Source organism: Stegostoma tigrinum, chromosome 18 (assembly GCF_030684315.1).
Source record: "Stegostoma tigrinum isolate sSteTig4 chromosome 18, sSteTig4.hap1, whole genome shotgun sequence".
NCBI classification, from domain to species: Eukaryota; Metazoa; Chordata; class Chondrichthyes; order Orectolobiformes; family Stegostomatidae; genus Stegostoma; species Stegostoma tigrinum.
In genome coordinates, this window is record NC_081371.1 from 7,630,379 (window position 1) to 7,652,073 (window position 21,695).

A 21,695-nucleotide genomic window follows, 5' to 3' on the forward strand; every position below is an offset into this window, starting at 1 on the left:
CCTCCGCTCCAATCCCAACCAAAAAAAAAATGCCTTTCTGATGAAGGATTGAGGCCCGAAACGTCAGCTTTCCTACTCCTAAGATGCTGCTCGGCCTGCTGTGCTCATCCGGCCCCACACCTTGTTATCTCGGATTCTCCAGCATCTGCAACTCCTGTTATCTCTGATACACTCTTCAATGTGTTGAGTCAGCAGAATGACAGCAGTAGAAACAATGATGACCAGCAAAGAACTGAGAATTGTGAAGATTGATTAACTGAAGGTCGAGAAGTGAAAAGTCCAATAGCGGGGAAGAGTGAATATTTAAGCAGGTGCTGGAGAGAAGAAGGAGCTGTAAGTCAGACATTTGGATCCAAAATGAGTAGGTAAACAAATGCAGGGAAATTAAGCTACCGTTGTCACCTGTGTTGAAGGCGCAGATGTTTTGCGCTATGCAAATGGTAGAAAGGAGCCAAAAGTTGGGTAAAATTAAACTTCAAGTCAGAGGTTTATTTTTGGAAATCAGCAACAATTTCTTGACCAGGTGACTGGGCCAGAGGCACTCTGATACGCAGGACATTGCATTTCTGAACTGAAAATTAATATTTATGTGTTAAAATGACTGTGGCTAGAGCCAAGACTTCCATTGACGGTGTTGGAACAGTGCCCCAGGATTCACTGTGGCTAAATCCGACATTGGAAATGGTGAGGTGCCATTTCTTCAACTGAAGTCACAGTTCAAAGCTGTTGTTCACATCACCAGTTGAGTCTTAAAAGACAAATCTTCTGAGACAGCGAAGCAATTTCTTTAATGGTTATATCTAATACCTGATTCACTCAAGGAAACTAGTGAGAGTTCATTGAAATCGACTGGATTGTTGAGTGGATCAATAAGGATGTCAATTTCATCATGGTTAATTTCACTTATTGGATTGGATGATTAATTGACTGCGACATTTTGTCTGCAGGATGGATGTGGTCGAACAAATACTATTAAGTAATGATGACCCGATTGAACAGGCCTTTCCTCAGTGATGTTGGAACTAGGGACTCCCCTTTAAACAACACACAAAGTTTCCTGGGATACATCCTTAGCTTAATGGATTTTGAACATCACCAGTAACAATGTCACAAGAGAATATTCAGGGTTCAGATATTCCCCATGTAAGATACAGTCATGGTTCCTCTGTGCTAACACACTAGAGCTTCACTGATTGTGGTAAATGGAGTATTCACTCTTTCGGAAGAAACTGATGATGAGTCATCTAGACTCAAAACATTAGCTTGCTTTCTCTCCATGGATGCTGCCTGACCCACTATGATTTCCAGCAATTTTTGTTTTCAGTAGGATTCACTCTTCCTTTCCCTCCTCCTGTCGTCTCTTATCTTGTCTTATCTTTTCTGCCCATCTCTACCTCTCTCACTCTCTATCTCTTTTAGTCACTGTTGCTCTCTTTTATAACATTAGAATTAATAGGTTTGTAAATGCTCGGGGAACATCAGTGGCTTAGAGCCTGGAGGCAAATATCTTTCAAACCCAGATGATCATCTCTTCAACAACAAATGCGCTTACATTGTTTGACTGACGTGTCTGACGAAACCAACTAAGTCTAAAATCACCTCTTACAAAGCGTTTGCAATTTTGCAGATCCCAGAAGAAGCTGGCTGAGGCTGAGCAGTTACTGCGCGACTCTGTTCGGTTTGGCCCCCAGTTTGCTGATGCCTACTCCAGCCTTGCAGCTCTGTTGGCCGAGCAGGTGAGTCTTGGCACCATTGACCCTCATCAACTTGATTCTGATTTGTGGCAGAAGTGTAAGCAGTTAAACCCACATAACTTACGAGCCCAAAGTACAGGTGAGCTTGTCCGGCCTGCGAGGACATGGGTTTCCTGAATGATCATCTGCAGTGCCTGTGCCCCCTTGTTCTGAACTTTGATTGATGAGCCTACTGGATAGGGCTGACCATCATGCTGTTTCTGAACCATCACATGTTGAAATTTCAACATTAACTTCAGAAGCACTCTTCTTACTGTTACAGAACAGACCAAACCCCCTCAAAATGTATTAAGAAGGTAGTCTAGACCCTAACTACTTCTTATTTTAAAGGTAAATGTGAGCTGCTGTGTTCCAGATTCAATGTGATTGGTCAAATTACTTGATGTTAAGCAAAACACAATTTATTCAAACACTAGTTAAAATGAAGAATTTGGAATCACCTAATTCTATCAGACAACTTAACAGAACAACAGTGTTTTACTACTAAAAAACAATATAGTAACATCCCATAAACACACCCTTGTCAAAGGGCAAATTCAGAAAACATAGTTCCAATGCAGTTCTCCAGTCCAGGAGGAAAGAACATTAAAAGACAATTCTGTGAGAGAGGGAACTCCAGCTTTCATCTGTAGCAAAGAGAGATGTGTCACCTTTTTACAACCCCAGCATCTCCAGCCCTGCTGAGACCCCAGCTACAATTGCTGAAAAGATAAACTGAGAAAAAAACCCTGGTTCTACCGGATCTCAACCACACCTGCTATGGCTGCTTCTAATGTTCTGATTTTCAAAAAAGTAACCACACAAGGCTTCAAAAGTTGTTTATCATCTTATAGACTGCTCGCTACCTGTACCTCAATCCCTGTCCAAAAATAAACAGCTCAAAACACACCTCTCGAAGCCACAGTACTGTCACAGTACTTTCTCTCCATTCCCCTCAACCACTTTTCACATTCTGTCCAATGGAAAACAATGGATTTCTGAATACTTTGCATTTATATTCTAAGAGTCTAATATTCTAAGAATTTGGCACCACATTTCATGAAACAGAAGGCTATTTCTTTTGCACAGTTTTGCCACTGCTTTTCCTGACATCATACATCCTTCCCTCAATTCTGTTTGCTACAATATATTTCTGTGCAAAACCAAATCAAGAGAAACTTTTCTGAAGCTCCTAGAGGCTCTTGGTGTTATTGTGGAATCAACAGCATTTATATTTGAAGATAGATCCCAGCAAGATCCGGCATTCAGATGCCAATGAATGGGTTTCCCTTTGCTCAATCATTTACAGAAAAGTCAATATGTTATCTAGTTAGATATTGAGCGAGTTGAAGGTGTTTGCCTTACCTGGAAGGCAATTCAATATGCTGGCCAATCTGTGATACTCCAGCAGAATTTATAGAAGGCAGTTTGTGTAGGTTGTTGCAGTTTTATTTATCATAGAATCCTTACCGCATGGAAGCAAGCCATTCAGCCCCTCAAGTCGACACCGACCCTCTGAAAAGCATTCAACCCAGACCCAGCCCCCCTGCCCTGTCCCTGTAACCCTGTATGTCCTGTGGCTAACCCACTTAGCCCGCACATCCTTGGACACTATGGGGTAATTTAGCATGGCCAATCCACCTAACTTGCACCTCGTTGGACTGTAGAAGGAAACCAGAGCACCCACACAGAAACCCACACAGACACGCGAGAGCGTGCAAACAGACCATTGCTTGACGGTGGAATTGAACCCGTGCCCCTGCTGCTGTTAAGCAGCAGTACTTACCACCGAGCCACTGTGCTGCCCAAATTCTGTTTTCAGGTCAATATCCATGTGGCAGAAGCCAGGAAGACCATGGTAGTTTGTGAAGAAAGTTGATATTTTTCACCAAGGGGAAGCACCAGCATAAAACATCTCATCAATAGCTCCAGAGGCACAAATCCCATCTTCTTTACAGTCTAACATGTGGATATACAAGTTCATGACTGTATGTATGTGTGTCTGTGCGCATGTTTGATTGTGCATGTATAACTTCATGCTGTGTGATGAAATTACAGTGAGTGATGCTCCCAAGAGAGCTGATGGTGTTGGTGAAGATCACTGATGGTGTGATCCCAGTGCTATAGGTCAATCACATACAAGCCTGAGATCCCACAATCCACGCTTTGTCACCTGCGCAAGTCCATTGCTACCATGGCTGCTTTCCCATCTGAACTATGAGAGCCTGGAGTCTTGGAAAAGGCTCCAAAATCAGAACAATGAGATCTGTTGGAACTTGCAACACATGAGATTGGTAGCACAGCTGGATGTGCATTTAAACTTTATGCATCAAAAACTCTCGTGGCCCACAAAATCAAAAGCAAAACGTGTGATTATTTTTTACTACTTGCTGGGGTCATTAGGGTTAGGGGCTACTGACTGCGGTCCCCTGTTTTCCCTTTGAGGGCTGCAGTTTAATGAGGTGTTTCAGTGGAAGTATAACATTTCATTGTGGAGACTCAAGAGAAGCTGGAATAGTCATTTAAACAGAGAAGTTTAAGGAGTTTTAATAGAGGTATTTAAAATTTATATAGGGTTTTGATAGATAGTTTCACACTGGCACTGTAACTAGAGGAGATGGATTAAATTAATTCGGAAAAGAACCGGAAGTAATTTTAAATACAGTGAGTGGTAATAAACTGCCCGAAAGTGTAGTGGGAACACATACAAAAGTAACAACCTCCCAGAAATAGCAGCTTGAAAGTGACCGGAGACTTTGAGGTTCCAGGAATCTCAAAACACTTCACACTAAGGATATGGAAAGTGGCTCCACCTTTTGACCAAGCAGGGTTAGACACCATTGAACCATGCCACAACTTCCATTTAGAGAACAGCCTTACATTTAGCAAAGAAAAATCCAAGGCATTTCACAGGTGTAAAATGAGTCAGATATCAACACCCAGGCAAAGAAGGTGACATTAGGACAGAGGACCACCAGCTTGGTCAAAGGTGATGTTAAAGGACCATCTTAAAGGAAGACAGAGGGAGGGACGAGAGTTTTGGAAGGGAATTCCAGGGGTGAGACGGCAGATGTGGATTGATTAAAATCGGGGATGATCAGGAAAATTATAGTGACTAGGAATGGAGAGGCCAATGAAGGATTTATAGACGAGAATGAGAATTTTACAAATGAGGAGTTCCTTAACTGGAGGTCGTTGTAGGTCAGTGAGAACAGGGGTGATATTTAGCTGGATTTGGTGCACGTTAGGACGCAGATGACGGAACCATAAAAACCCTCAGGTTTATGAAGGGGAAGAGAACACACCACCATCCTGGATTGTGTTAGAGTAATGAAGTTTAGAGGTAACAGAGGCGTGGAGGAGAGTTTGATGAGCTGAGGCAGAGTACACTTGTGTGATGGTGGGGAGGTGGTAGTAGGCGATGCTGGAGATTTGAAGGTCTGGATCAAATACGACACCAAAGTTGCAAAAAGTCTGGTTCTTCCTTAAGCAGGGAAGGGATGGAGTTGGTATGTGGGGAAAGGACTTTAGAGTGGGGACTGATGACAATGGGGTGCTTTTTGTATTTTTAACACAAAGTGTGGAAGTGGGCATTTTAAGCTTGTACAACTATGTTCTTCTCTGTTTGCTACATCTAATGAGCAAGAAGATCAGAAGCTAATTTTAAAAGTTTCATAAAGTTAGGATAGCCAAAACCAGTCTACTTATTGGGATGACCTTTAGCTTCTCAAATGCTGTTAGGCTTCCTGCTGAACATTTAGAACATAGAACATAGAACATAGAACAGTACAGCACAGAACAGGCCCTTCAGCCCACAATGTTGTGCCGACCATTGATCCTCATGTATGCACCCTCAAATTTCTGTGACCGTATACATGTCCAGCAGTCTCTTAAATGACCCCAATGACCTTGCTTCCACAACTGCTGCTGGCAACGCATTCCATGCTCTCACAACTCTGCGTAAAGAAGCTGCCTCTGACATCCCCTCTATACTTTCCACCAACCAGCTTAAAACTATGACCCCTCGTGCTAGCCTTTTCTGCCCTGGGAAATAGTCTCTGGCTATCAACTCTATCTATACCTCTCATTATCTTGTATACCTCAATTAGGTCCCCTCTCCTCCTCCTTTTCTCCAATGAAAAGAGACCGAGCTCAGTCAACCTCTCTTCATAAGATAAGCCCTTCAGTCCAGGCAGCATCCTGGTAAACCTCCTCTGAACCCTCTCCAAAGCATCCACATCTTTCCTATAATAGGGCGCCCAGAACTGGACGCAGTATTCCAAGTGCGGTCTAACCAAAGTTTTATAGAGCTGCAACAAGATCTCACGACTCTTAAACTCAATCCCCCTGTTAATGAAAGCCAAAACACCATATGCTTTCTTAACAACCCTGTCCACTTGGGTGGCCATTTTAAGGGATCTATGTATCTGCACACCAAGATCCCTCTGTTCCTCCACGCTGCCAAGAATCCTATCCTTAATCCTGTACTCAGCTTTCAAATTCGACCTTCCAAAATGCATCACCTCGCATTTATCCAGGTTGAACTCCATCTGCCACCTCTCAGCCCATCTCTGCATCCTGTCAATGTCCCGCTGCAGCCTACAACAGCCCTCTACACTGTCAACGACACCTCCGACCTTTGTGTCGTCTGCAAACTTGCTGACCCATCCTTCAATTCCCTCGTCCAAGTCATTAATTGCCTGATATCGTAACAAATCTGTTGAATTGAGAATTATTGTGCTGAAATTAGGCATCAGTTTTAGAGACAACCCACACATTCCCTGATATCTCATGATTTCCTATTTAGTTTTAGGATTGGTGAATTCTATCAGATGTTCTATTCACTTTTGTTGTTGTTGGCAATACTTGTACAATTTCCTCAGTTAAATTATGTTTGCTTTTGCAACTTCACTCTTGGCGAGATTTCTTATGAAGCCAGCTAACTATTACTGGTTAGACAAGTATTCTAATTGTTTTATATGTTCGTCCCAAGTGTCACTATATATTAAAACTTTGTATAAGTAAACTGCACAGTTCGGCACTTGATTCGTAAGCCTTTGTAACGTAACTGTAACATTTTTAAACACAAATGACATCACTTAACATTGATACAACTCATTTGGTGTCACAAATACTGGTCTCTTCTTCGCTTTTGACATGAATAGTGCTCACCAGTAAATCTTAAATAGATTGATCTTAAAGTAGGGTTAGAGCTATTGAGAGAGGATGAATAGGCTGGTTTTTCCTGGAGTGTCGGAGGCTGAGCTTGACCTTATAGAAGTTTACAAAATCATGAGGGGCATGGATAGGGTGAATAGCCAAGGTCTTTTCCCCAGGGTCGGGAATTCTTCGAGGAGGTAGATCACAGTGAGAGGGGAAAGATTTAAAAGGGACCCAAAAGGCAACTTTTTCACGCAGAAGGTGGTGCATGCATGAAATGAGCTGCCAGGGGAAATGATGGAGGCTGGTGCAACAACAACGTTTAACAGGCACCTGGGTTTAGTGAGATTTGGGCCAAATGCTGGCAAATGGCACCAGATGAATTGAGGACTGAAGGGTCTGTTTCTGTGCTGTATGACTTTATGACTCAACAAAGAAACGAAGCACTTTCAACTTTGTCAATGCAACCTTATAGCTGGGAAACTTGGTATGAAACTGTTTACATTGCTGAATTAATCTATGCAGTAATCTGCAATCTCTGCAGATTCTATTGATCCATCAGGTTTAGCAATTGATGCCACTGGTGAGCTCTAACTGCTTTGGCAGGAGTGATTCTTCAGCATGTTTCCACCTGAGTTCTATTGTCTGTGCTTAACCAATAAGGATATTTTGTCACACTGATTCGCCTATGCCCATATCATGCCCAGCTCACGTAATACATCCTGGTGTATCTCTGTGAACTTCGTAAGTAACCTAACTAAGGACTGCTGCTGATGGACTTCATTTTTGTGATGGAAAAATACCTGAACTTATTCCTTAGTGCAACCATTACGAATCTTTAACCTCACTCGGACTTTCTGTGATTGTGGCGAAGATCTGTTTTTTAACTTGCTGTTGTTGCCTTAGTCCTTCCGCTATGTCCAAAGAGATGTTGTCAAAGTGTTGCAGTAAAAGGTGACATTGTCATTGTCCCAGAGGACCACAGGGCTGCAATCCACTAGGAAAGAGATAACTGATGGTGAGTTTAACCTAGGGTTTACAATGTCTCGGGTGAGTGGTGAGGTTGAGAAGAACCTTCTCTTGTTCTACTTCCTGCATTCATGAGTGTCAAGAAGACTAGTCAGTTTGCAAGCCCTCCTGAATATGTTGTAAGGATCACCGAACATCACTTTCGGAGGTTCACCGTGTGAAGATAATAACACTAGCACTTTGTCTCCTATTAGAAAGTTCTAATTGTAACATGTTAGTCTGCCGTTCTTTCATAGCCATAGTCATACAGCAGAAGAAAACGTTCGGCCCACTGAGCCTGCGCTGACACGATCCCATTTTCCAGCACTTGGGCCCATAGCCTTGAATGTTATGACATTTCAAGTGCTCATCCAAGTACTTTTTTTAGGATTTGATGTTTTTCACTTATACAGCCTTCTCAGGCCGTGCGTTCAAGATTCCCATCACCCTCCAGTTGATAAATATTTTTCCTCAACTCTCTTTGCCACAACCCTCTGTTTACCTTAAAATTATGTCCCCTTGTTATTAGTACTTCAATGAAGGTGAATTCTTTCTATCCACCATGTCCACACCCGTCACTGTCTTACACACCTCACTCGGGTAACACCCCTCAGCCTTCTCTGCTCGAAGGAAAGCAAGCCTAGCTTACCCAGCCTGTCTTCACAATGGAAGTGGCCCAACAAGGTGTTATCTTGGTGAACGTCCTCCAGACTCCTACTGTTTTGTTTTAATTGGTACTCCGTTATGTGTAAAGCAATGAGATCTGCTTTCTGAAATCTCAATTAATGAAGACACATTAGGTACTTCTTTTGAATCATTCTGTCCTTAATGAAAGTTTAGACTGTTCTAACATCTGTTTGAGGAGCTACTTTGACCTCTGGTGATGGACTTTGTTTAACCGTTGCTGTGGCCGCCACACATGATGGAAAAGTAATCTGATCTTGTGCATTCCTGCAGCCATTATACCTCTTTAGCCTCATTCAAACTTGCTGTGGTTATAGTGAAGCCATAGTGTTCAATCCAGCTAAATCATTAACCAGTCAGTATTAAGTCAACACCGTGCGCAGATAAAATCTTGACAACTCCTAAAGCTGTTCCAGTCAAGCCATACTCCAACTGCACTTTGTGTAATGGAACCAGATATACTCTCCGTTTACTCATTTATTAACACTGTGGCTTTTATTACACTGTCTGAAGAGAAACATCCATCTTTCTCCAGCAAATGAGATTGTGTCGCTCCTGTGCCTGTTCGTAGAGGTATGGGTTTAGCTGAATCATTGGAAGAATAAGTGGTTACTACTTCTTTTGACAAAATCCTTTGAGTCTCTTATCTACCTTGTTCAATTCTCCTTCACTCACAGCAGTGTTTACCTTTGGTTTATTGGCTGTTGCTACCTTTTACCTTTGAATTGCTTCTTTTCTTTCACTATCATGAACATCAATATGTCCTATGGGTTTCAAGGCAACTGCCAGCATTTGGAATGAATGTGCTGCATTTTATGACAATGGAAACATTTCAATCCCTGCCCTCAGTACCTCCCTTTCGGATCTGAGGAGGGGATCATGGGGCATTGTCAACTGCCCCTTCTTTACTCTACTTGGCTTACTTTCAGTCTCCCAACCTCAATCATTCTTGAGTTTATGGGAGGGACAGAAAAGTGTTTAGTTTTAAGAATCAGCTCCTAATCGTCACTATTAATGCGACCTGTTCAGCAGTTACAGCCTTCTGGGTCTTTAACATCAGTTCTTACGGCAAAAGGTTTTTATAGATTCTTCCAGGGCAATAGTTTCTCTGAGAGTTCCATACTTGGTGTTTACCTCCAATGCTCAATTTTGTCCGTCAAACTCACTTGGCTTATCCTTTCTCATTTAATATAGGTTTTGCCAGATTTCTTCAACTTGTTGAAACTTTTGCCTGTACAGGTAGTGCTCATGTAACATGATTGTTGCATTCTTGTGTGAAAATCACTATTCCTTTACAGCAGAGAGTTCACGTTATCCACACAGTGTCCACTATTCATCAATCTCTTTACAGCCAATTAGCGTTCCGAAGCATATGTTACAGCAGAACTACCCGTGTGCTTCAGGATCTATCTCATACACACCCAAAATATCTTCTATTCCATAATAATATGTCACAATCTGTAGAAAACCCCTCCGACTGTGTTGCATATATTTTGTGTGCTTTTGCCTGTCAATGTGCCTCGAATAGACAATGTCCAGTTTTCAGTCCGCCACTTGGGTTTGTTTCACCATTTTCTCAAATGACATAAAGAACGCCTCCCCCTCTTTTCCCTCAATGTTTTCTAAGGTCTGCCCGCAATTAAACATTTTCTTACTCTGTATCATGACTAGGATTTTCATCATCAGAACCTTCTTCAGTATCTGACATGATTTTTAAAACCCCATTACTTTAAGCCAGCCGTCTCTATCTCTCTCGTTTAATTTCCTTTTCTTATTTTCCCTCTCCCGAAATGTTTGTTGTTTCACTTGCCTCTGACATTCAAGTTCAAACTTTCTCATCTCCGTTGTCCTTCTAATTTTCTTTTCCATTCTTCTGGATTCCAAAGCTCTTTCATTTTCTATTTTGAGTTGCTTTACCCCATTCTCATAATCAGGGGGCTTTAACCGAAATCGAATCCTTGCTCATTCAAATTGCTCGTCACTCTGTGTTCCTAGTTCCTCACGTATTTCCACCAATCCAGGATCCTTCACCAATATTTCAACATCAAATTCAAACCTCTTCCTTCTTAGAGCTGGCAGACAATTCCACCTCTAATTAATTTGCAAATTGCATCAGTCTGGCTTTCTAATTCTTGTAAATCTATCAGGGATGCTTGTTCCAACCAGAGGATGGTTTTAGCGCCTTGTAATGCTATCTTATTAAGTACGAGAAACCTGATATCTCCCCTTTTATCCTTTAACACTGAGGCTAACAATACATCCAGTCCTTCGTTATTATCAATCAAAGTGAGCATCAAGGCTTCTGATAACTTAATTGGGAGCAGTGCATTGATAATTATACCCCACTCTTCAGTAAGCTGTCAAAAAAAATAATAATTCCAATTAGACCACACAGATGTGCACTTTGCCTAACTGATTGCTAATCAGGACAAAACAATGCATTCCAGGTTTCCTCATTATCAGAAAATAACTCTCAATAATTTGTGTCAGTATAAATTTTTAAAACCAGAGAGAAGAATAGATTTCTAACCTACTACTATGCAATATAAACTGTACTCCATCAAAACCTCCAAACATGCACCCACTCATTTACGATCAAGACAGACAGAAGATAATTTGGCGCAGATATTATGGGTGAACAAAATACACACAGGGTCAGTAAATTTCCCAAAGTATTTCTCTCAGGCTTCCGATCCAGCGATAATGAGATGCTGTTGTCTGTAGGGTGATGGTCACTCTTTCATTCAGTTGATTTTTGGCTAGTTTCGGGCCTTGTATTAAAATTGTTTCATTTAAACTTTTCCGTGTTTTTCTCACATCAGAGCAAGACGGAGGAAGTGATAAATGCTTTCGGTTTGCAGCTTCTACAAATTTGCTTTCCCTGCTCTTCTGGCATTTGTAGCTTTTGAACGCTTTGTAGTTCAATTAATCAGAAGGCAGAATTTCCTGATCTCAAAAAATCTTGGTCCTGTTTAGTTTTCAAAAAGCGATATTGCCTGGCACCAGCAAAGATATATAGCAATTGATTTTCAAGTTGCAAGTCTCTTCCAGTATTTTATTTTCATAGAACTCTGACCTCCATTCCCGTTTGTTACAAAAAAAGGTAAAATATGTAGACTCTTACACATGCATGGGACACAGATGCACCAAAACCCCTTTGAGATGAGCTTCCTTTTGAGTTCAGCCCTGCCCTAGTCAAGTTTATTGGTGCCCACCAATATAGCTGCCTTTCTTGGCCAAAAAGCTTCATTCATAACCTTGTGAGAATTTAACAATAATCTAGACTGCACATTATTGGAACGTCTCATAAACTGATCAGCATGGAGAGGCTTTCTCCTTTACACGGTAAGCATTGAAAGAAACATCTCAGTTACCTAAGAGATAGTAAGAACTGCCAGTATTGGAGTCAGAGATAACACAGTGCTGGAGGAACACAACAGGACAGGCAGCATCAGAGGAGCAGGAAAGTTGACGTTTCGGGTCGGGACCCTTCTTCAGAAAATTCTTCTTCAGTTCCTTCTTCAGTTACCTCAGAGCCAAGTTATGAGCTTGGAGTTACAAATATGGTCAAGTTTGTAAACATGTGGATATCATTTTTTGGTGGCAAGATTGTACCTGTGAACATAATTCCAAGCAAGTTGGAGTGTTAGTGAGTATTCATCTCTTAGATGTGAGCTTTAAACAGCTGTAGATCAGGAAAGTTAGTCCACCTGAAACGTCCTGCGGACAAAACAGCTAAACCTTTACTCACTGTCAGGAAACTGAACTTTTCTGTTCTGTCCAGTTAAGTTACCCTAAAAGTTCTGGACAGACCTGGAAAATTCTGCCCGACGTCTTCGGTCACCCCCAAAGTTTTACTGATGGAAACTTCACCATATCCAGTCCTAGATTAGAAGGGACAAGGAGTGGCAGCTTGGGGTTAATTTAGATAGATATGAGGTGTTGCATTTTAGAAAGGCAAAATAGGGCAGGACTTATACACTTAATGGTAGGGTCCTGGAGACTGTTTTTGAACAAAGAGATCTTGGGGTGCAGGTTCATAGTTCTGCGTAGGTAGAGTCACAGGTGGAAAGGATAGCAAAGTAAGTGTTTGGTATCCTTGCCTTTCTTGGTCAGTACGTTGAATAGAGGAGCTGAAAAGGTCATGTTGCGGTAGTATAGGACATTGGCCAGGCCACTTTTGGAATACTGCATGCAGTTCTAGTCTCCTGTTATAGGAAGAATGTTGTGAAATTTGAAAGGGCGCAGAAAAGGATTTACAAGGACCTTGCCAGAGTTGGAGGGTGTGAGCTATAGGGAGAGGCCGAATAGGCTGGGGCTATTTTCCCTGGCGTGTCAGAGGTTGAGGGGTGACCTTACAGAGGTTTATAAAGAGGCAAGGATTGCGAAGGTCTTTTTTGCAGAGTAGGAGAATCCAAAACTAGATGGGCATAGTTTTAAGAGATAATGGGAACTGCAGATGCTGGAGAATCCGAAATAACAAAGTGAGGACCTGGATGAACACAGCAGGCCAAGCAATTTAAGGTGACAGGGGAAAGAACCAAAGGGACAACTTCTTCACAAAAGGGTGGTGTGTGTATTGAATGAGCTGCCAGAGTAAGTGGGTGGAGGCTGGTACAATCACAACATTTAAAAGGCATCTGGATGGGTAAATGAGTAGGAAGGGTTTAAAGTTATGTAGGTCAATTGCTGGCAGATGGGACGAGATTAATTTAGGATATTTGATTGGCATAGATTAGTTGGACTGATGGGTCTGTTTTTGTGCTGTACATCTCTATGACTGTACATCTCTAAGAAGCAACCTAATAATTTGGAAGCAAGAGAGGGGGACACAAGAAAGGGAATAGTTCTTCTGACTGTGATTGGATAAGGAAGGATGGAACGATGTGACCACAGAAGAATGATCTGATCAACTCTGCCAAAGGTGAGAGGTATGTCAAGAAGAGCCAGTTTATTTTAGTTACAGCCACGTAGCATGTCATTTTAAGGCCTCTTTCAGTCCTGTTTGATGAAAGTGGTTTGGGATTTGTGGGGCTACAGACAAAAGCTAAGGTTGAAACATCCGGGCCCACTTTAAGCTACAAGTGATGCGTGGGTGATCTGCCTCATTCCCTGCGTCACATTGTTAATTGATTCAACTCTGTGCATGTGGTATCGAGAAATGGCTGAAGGTACAGGAAAGGAATATTGCCCAGTAATGTCCTGTCCGCAAAAAGCAGGAAGTATCCAACCTGACCAATTCTCACACTTGATTTTTGTGAAAGTGATGGAAATTATCCTTGACAGCCCTGTCAAGCAGCACTTACTTGGCAATAGACTGAATCTGTTACTGGATTTGTTTGTTTCACTCAGGCAATGAGAACATGCAAGGGATATGTGGGTCAATAGTACCTTTTTGAAGCTGCAGTCAAGTTACTTCATCACGAGGGAGATTATAGCCACATCCAATCCAATCCACAGTGAAAATCCCAATGCTCTTTCAGTAGGTCAGCCTTAGTAATGAGAATTACCCTCCCCTTGGTTTTGAGCCTATCTCTAATATCTCTGCTCTATCACTTGTGGTCATGCTTGCACAGTACAGACTACCCAAGCTAGAGGGATGGAAGTTTGTAATTTATTGATCATTTTAATTGATGTAAAATTTTGGCAATCATTTTTTGAAAGGAACGATTTGGAGAAGCTGATGATGTGTACACGCGTGGCATTGAAAACTGTCCTGAGAACTCAGACCTGCACAACAACTATGGAGTCTTCTTAGTTGACCGAGGTATGCCTTCACACGTACAGAACCACATATAACTCAGTGGGACTTGTCTGAAGGTGGCAATGCCTGGGGCACTGTCCTATAAGCCTGCTTCTGACCTTGACCAAGTCATCATTCTTCCTGTTGGAAGCTCAAGAAAGCGTGTCGACAAGTTTCTCAGAAGCGCTCCCTTCTGTACGCCAATACTACCTTGATCCTACCTTGTTGGGGAAGACCCCTTTGTACACTAGACGTGATGTTGATCCGATTCCCATATCAGTCACCCATGCCTGAGATTGTTCATTTGATGCTATTTAGAGGCAGTTTTGAGGCAGTAAGCCCAAGTTAACCTGAGGCTAGTTTGATGTTGGCAAACCGAGTTCAGATACAAAGCCGCCACAGTCCCAGAGGACCACTCCTTCTTTAGATCGAGACAGTTAGTGTAGAGTTTAACTTGAGGGTCACCACACCTCAGGCAAAGGATGATGCTGAGAAGGCAGGAATTTCATGGTGATGTGAGCCGGTGTGGATATTGAGCCTGTGCTGTTGACATCACTCTGCATTGCTGTCCAGCCATCTGACCTAACTGGCGTCCAATGCCAGATACAACCTTCCAACTGGAAGATGAGAGATGTTTATACCATTGGTCCAGGCTGGATTTTGAACCAAGTGCTCAAAAGCCACCGTCTAACATGAGTGTTGTTTTTTTTAAATGATCTTCTTGCCTTCACTTCTAAAGCAAGCCCTGTCTTTTCTTCTTTAACATCTCAGACATGTACCTGAGGGAAGAAGGAGAAAACATGCAACCAGGTACCAAAGTGAATGTCCTGGTTTTAAACAAACCATCTTAAACTGTGCAGTCAGACCAAACTTGGCAAATGGCTCTCCTCCTTGTTGGGATGTAGCTTTAGCACCACATGTTGTTCTGGGAGAACGAACCAGACTGAACCAAACATCCAACATCAGATCTTTTGCAGGTACTCTCCCATGGAATGATTGCCTTTAGCCCAAGAAAGATCTCAAACTTTTCAAAATGCCATCATTTCCAAGAAAATGCGCAGCAGCTCAGGCATTTGTGAGAGAAAAAGTGTTAACATTTTTCAGATGAAATATTATCAGCCCTTGTTTTGAAAAGCTCGCCTGAATCATGTCAGTGTTGGCTAGAGAAGGAGTCCGTGTTGGCTGTGCTTGATCATTGAAAGAGAGAAGTCCTCATGCCCCGGCCCTTCAACCCTCACCCATTTCCTTTTGCCTTTCCCTGTTCCAAGTATTTATCCAGACTGATATCGACCATGGCTGTTGAATTTGCTGCCACCACCATGTCAGGCAGTGAATCCCAGATCAGCTCAACCATTTTTGCCTTGCTGTTAACCTTCGAACTTGCCTGTGTCTTGTAGGAAAAGGGTTTGGAGCTTCAGGTCATTACCTGCACGCCATTCAGCTCAATCCCAAACACTACGTTGCCATGGTAAATCTCGGTCGACTGCTACGTTCGGCAAACAAGAACAAGGAGGCAGAAGCATGGTACAAACGGTAAGTGTCTTCTGGCAGGAGCATGGATGAATTCTCTTCCACCCATTTGGTCTTGTGATCAGCGGTTCGCCAACATTTTGGTTTGCGTGGTCAGTTGCCTTGGCTTAGAATCAAGGGGTCACGAGTTGTGAAAATCGCCTGTTAGTGACTGGGCACAAGAGTCAAGCATGAACATTGGCTAGCCTCTGGTTAGATAGAGAGCCACAGCATGGAAGTACCATTTAGTTTGTGATAGATTGGAGGAATAAGAGTGAGCTTGCTGTGAATGCAAGCAGGCTGCTGTAGCTTTTCATCTTTTTGTTGGCTTATGGGATGCAGGTATTGCTGGCTGGCCAATGTTTATTGCCTGTCCTTTGCTACCCTTGAGAAAGTGGTGGGGAGCTGCCTTCTTAAACCGCTGCAGCTTCATGTCCTGTAGGTTGACCCACAATTCATAGGGAGGGATTTTCAGAATTTTGGCTCCGTGACACTGAAGGAACGGCAGTATATTCCCAAATCAGGATCATGAATGCCTTGTAGAGGAACTGGCAGGTGGTATTCCCATGTATCTGCTGCCCTTTTCCTTTAGATGGAAGCGCTTGTAGGTTTAGAAGGTGCTGTCTGAGGATCTTTGGTGAATTTCTGCAGTGTATCTTGTAGATAGTACACACTGCTACTGAGTGTTACTGGTGGAGGAAGTAGAGGCTAGTGGGTGTATTGACAATCAAGCAGGCTGCTTTGTCCTGGATGGTGTCAAGCTTCTTGATGATGTTGGGTCTGCACTCATCCAGACAAGTGGGAAGTATTTCATCCCACTCTTGACTTGTGCCTGGTAGATGGTGGACAGGCTCTGGGGAGTTAGGAGGAGAGTCCTGCCCTTGTAGCGATTTTCAGGTAATAGCAAAGATCTGTGGCTCGGGTTGTGCGTGGGATTGTTGACTTCCTCACCGAGCTGGCTTGTTTTCGTTCAGACATTTCATCACCATGCTAGGTAACATCATCAGTGAGGCCTCCGATGAAGCGATGTTGTTCCACTCTGCTTGGAATTTATACTGTCCAGTTCGTTATGGTGAGTACTGTCATTTCTAGTTTTGTTTTGTATGGGTTTGTATATTGAATCCAATGCCAAATGTTTGAAGATGGTGTTGGGTTGAGAACCATGCCTCAATGAATTTTCATGCGTGTCAATGTTTGGCTTGGGCTCCTGTCTTTATGGTGTTCCAGTTAAATTAATTGGGACTGGACCGGACAGTATAAATTCCGAGCAGAGTAGAACAACGTCGCTTCCTTGGGGGCCTCACTGATGATGTTACCTAGCATGGCGACGAAATGTCTAAATGAAAAGCCAGTTCGGCGAGCTAGTCAACAATCTTGTAGCCACTATAGGTGAATCTATGAGGTTCAGTATTGGCTCCCCAAGCTCCTGCAAAATACATAAAAGGATACAAGGTTGTACACTTCTTTTACTTGCAGAAAATAGTTCGCTGTGCACAAGTGTATGTTATTCTCGCAAGTATTCATGAGTCATGTTATGAACTCAACCGATAATATATCACTACACTGTATTATTCAGAAAATGCTGCCCAACCTCCAAACCACATCTACCAGGAGGCATTTTCTTTTGCGTGCATGGCCTGATTGAATATGCTTTGTAACCTGACTATTTTGAGCAACTGAAATAACATGAAAAGGAGTGGCTTTGGGAAATGGCACGAGATTAAACTGCTCAATGGCTAGTTGGTGAGCGGGACTCAAAAGCAAAGCTCCATCTGCTGTTCCCCACAGCACAATTGAAAGAAGAGCAGGGGAACTACCCCTGGTGACCTGGCCAAAAATAGAAATATTTATTCCTCAACCAACAGTAGTGACGAACAGTCCAGCTCATCATAATCACATTGCTGTTTGTCGTAGCTTGTTGTTTGCACATTGGCTGCTGAGTCTCCTTAATTACTGCACTGACTACATTTCAAAGGTGCTTCAATGGCTGGGACATTTTGCATTACCAAGGATGTTACGATGCACCTTTATAAACCTTTCATTCAGCCTCATTTGGAGCATTGTGCCCCATGTGCACACCACACTTTAGGAAGGATGTGAAAGCATTAGAGGAGTGATTTTTAAAAAAAATTTCACGATTTTTGTGAAGATGAGCAGCTTCAGATCCGAGGATCGATCGACTTATTGGAGTTGTTCTCTCAGGGTACTCGGATGAACTGACGGGGTGAAACTGATGGTGGAAGGTTTGCAAAGCAGAGGACAACTGGTTAAATTGAATACCTAAAGAAGCAGCAGCTGACACGTGAGGGTTTTTTTTGATGCAGGGTGTGGTTAGGATCCGGAATGCACTTCCTGAGATTGAGGTACAGAATTACAGAAACCCTACAGTGTGGAAGTAGACCATTCAGTCCATCACGTCTGCCGTGACCGTCTGAAGAGCATCCCATCCATACCCGCCCCCCGCCGCCTCACCCCGACCTGTAACCCTGTATTTGTCATGGCGAATCCACTTAATCAGCTCATCCCTGGACACTGGGCAATTGAGCACGGCAGACACAGAATGAACATGCAAACTCCACACAGTTACTGAACCCATGTCCCTGGGGCTGAGAGGTAGCGGCACTAACCACCAAGCCACCCCAAACTGTACGGACATGTTCAGTCAAGGCTTTAAGAAGAGAGCTGGCTAATCATCTGAAGAGAATAAATGCAGGGCAGTGGAGGAAAGGTCAGAGAAATGGACACACTGGGATCCTGTTGCAGACAGCCAGCCCAGACGCAGTGGCTAAATCCTTGTCTGCTATCATCGATCTGAGGGGCAGAAAGTCGTCTCCCTCCTGCAGACGTACACATAACTGTAATGGTGAAGGGTCCATTTACCATGCAATACCAGAACAGGAAGTAGAGAACACTTGTAAGAACTGATTGATGCAACTCCTCTGCAGTGCTCCAAAGAGGCCCTTAATTATTAAAAGCAACACCTGCAAAAGATATTGCTGTATTTCCTTGGTGCAATCAAGGCAGTAAATAGATCCTTGGCTTTGGCTACAGTTAAACATGAACTAACAAAGGAAGCGTTAGCTACAGTTAAACATGAACATGTGTAATTTTTCAGGGTTTTCCTCCACTAACTTGTTGAAAGGCTGTGTGAAAGTCGGGCCCAGTTTTCCCATGATATTCCCTGCAGTCTATCAGTCATTTAGCCCCCGCTGTCTGGCCTTGCGTGGTAAGGATGGCGGTTTAAAGATGGTGCCTGGAGGGGCTCATTCTCAGGAAAAACAGTCGCCTGACACAGAAACAGGAAGTGCACTGGGGAGCTAATAAGCTCTTATTCACTGAAAGGGGCCATCACTTTTAGATGACATTAGACTGTGTGGCTCTGGTAATAAAACATTGTGAAAGGCCCCTAAAATAAGAAACCCAAACACAGGAGTATGCAACACTAGTGAGTCATGTAATTGTTTTCAAAAAAGAAAAATTCCTTCAAGCAATTTTGCCATCTGTCAGAATTTGGAATACCTTCCAGACATTAATGTTTAATCCATCTGTATTTAATTCTCATAAATATAACAAACATTTAAGTAGCTGTTGTCTTTAGGCAGAAGTGTTTAGCAAACTCTGTCTCTCTTTACACATGCCAAAAACCGACAATTCTCGTTTTTTTTTACCTGCGAGGTATTCAGTGTCACAACCCAACTCTTTGAATCTCTCTCAAGATAACGTTCCCCAGGGTTCCTCTATGTCAGCACCAGATTAGACTGGGTTAACCTCACTAGCATTTTTAGAGTGAGTCTTCCTTGGTTTTGTGCCAGTGTCCCTCTCAAATCCCATACAAAACCTGTTTACTGGCCTCAATTCCATTAGCAGCTAAATATTTATTCAGTGCTTCCTGAAAGAAGTTAAATGGTATCGTCTACTCCATCACTGTTCAGTGGTAACCCATAATAATATCCTATGCTAACTCCCTGTTCAGTGGTAACCCATAATAATGTCCTATGGTATCTTCCTGTTCAGTGGTAACCCATAATAATGTCCTATGGTATCTCCCTGTTCAGTGGTAACCCATAATAATGTCCTATGGTAGCTCCCTGTTCAGTGGTAACCCATAATAATGTCCTATGGTATCTCCCTGTTCAGTGGTAACCCATAATAATGTCCTATGGTAGCTCCCTGTTCAGTGGTAACCCATAATAATGTCCTGTGGTATCTCCCTGTTCAGTGGTAACCCATAATAATGTCCTATGGTAGCTCCCTGTTCAGTGGTAACCCATAATAATGTCCTATGGTAGCTCCCTGTTCAGTGGTAACCCATAATAATGTCCTATGGTATCTCCCTGTTCAGTGGTAACCCATAATAATGTCCTATGGTAGCTTCCTGTTCAGTGGTAACCCATAATAATGTCCTCTGGTATCTCCCTGTTCAGTGGTAACCCATAATAACATCCTATGGTAGCTCCCTGTTGATATCCACAGCGTTTAGAGATTCCAAATTGATTTTTAAAGAACACCATATCTTCCATTCCTCTGACTTCTTTAGGCCAGGAAAGTCTTAACGTTAAGTCTTAACAGTTCTGTTCTGAGTTTCCTGTCTGTGGTCAGTGCATTGGCAGGGCTGCTACAATCCACCTCAGTGCCCCTGTGTCGAATAATACTGGCCAGTGGCCAGAGGCTGGGCCAACGTGGAGAGCAGGAGACAGCAGGATCAGACACCCACCACGTGTAGGCACTTATTAATAAAGCAAAGAAAGCTAAACGCTTTTGGCCGTGGTGCGACAATACGAGAGAAAGGAAGGAAATGGGATGTTTATTTTCCAAAATAAAACACTGCAATGGATAATCATTGTAAAATGAATAGCTTTTGAAAGGGGTGTTGGTTTATTAAACTCCCTCCTGGTTTAAACTGACAAGTAGAAATCAAGCTGAAAAATAAGCAGCGAAACAGATAAGAACAGAATGCTGCCTTCACTGGAAATCTAAAACAAGCAAACCCTCTGGAAATCACCAGGCCAGTCAACAACATGGGAGTTCTTCAATCAGGCGGGCTCCCTGAACAGCCCAAAAGGAAGGAATTGGAAAAGGGGAGTGGCAGATGCACAGAACCCACTTCCCAGGGAACATGCTACACATTCCCCACATACACTTGCCCCACACACAGGCAACACCCCACACACACTTACTCTGCAGATGCACAGAAACTTTACACCCCCCAACACAAATTCTCCCTCCCACCCCCCAAAACATACACACACTCTTCCCTCCCCCCTCACACTACCCTCTCAGACACTTCTCCCACCCACACACACGCACATGCACACATGCACACACACTTTCCCTTGTATGCATTCCCACATACACACCTTCTCCCCACACACACACTCCTCATTCTCCCACCAACCTTCTGACAGACTTGCCACACTCAAACACTTCTCTCACCCATCACACACATGCACACTACACCTCCACACGTGCACACTCCCTACATACACTTTCTCACAACCCCCTGCGCTTTCACATCTACACACAGACACATTCCCCGCAAACCCCCATACACACACACACACACACACACACACACTCCATACACACACACACACACACACTCCATACACACACACACACACACACACACACACACACACACACACACACACACTATCTCCCCACACAACACACAACACAAACATACACACATACCTCTCCCTGCACACATGCCCCAGGCGCGCACTTCCAAGACACACACACACACACACACACACACACCCACACTCTTCCTACACACATGCACAATCCATGAACACACACACTTCCTTCCAACACACTGCACACTCACATTCTATACACAGACATTATGCCCCTCC

At 43.0% G+C, this 21,695-nt stretch overlaps 1 protein-coding gene across 1 annotated transcript in view; it reads left to right on the forward strand.

The window, feature by feature from the left end:
- tmtc1 (transmembrane O-mannosyltransferase targeting cadherins 1) overlaps positions 1-21,695 on the forward strand; it is a 172,180-nt gene that overhangs the window by 136,743 nt on the left and 13,742 nt on the right. Inside the window, exons 12-14 of the mRNA XM_059652288.1 lie at positions 1,628-1,736; positions 14,250-14,352; positions 15,726-15,861. Of these exons, the coding sequence (XP_059508271.1) occupies positions 1,628-1,736; positions 14,250-14,352; positions 15,726-15,861 (348 nt within the window). The remainder of the gene's footprint in view (positions 1-1,627; positions 1,737-14,249; positions 14,353-15,725; positions 15,862-21,695) is intronic.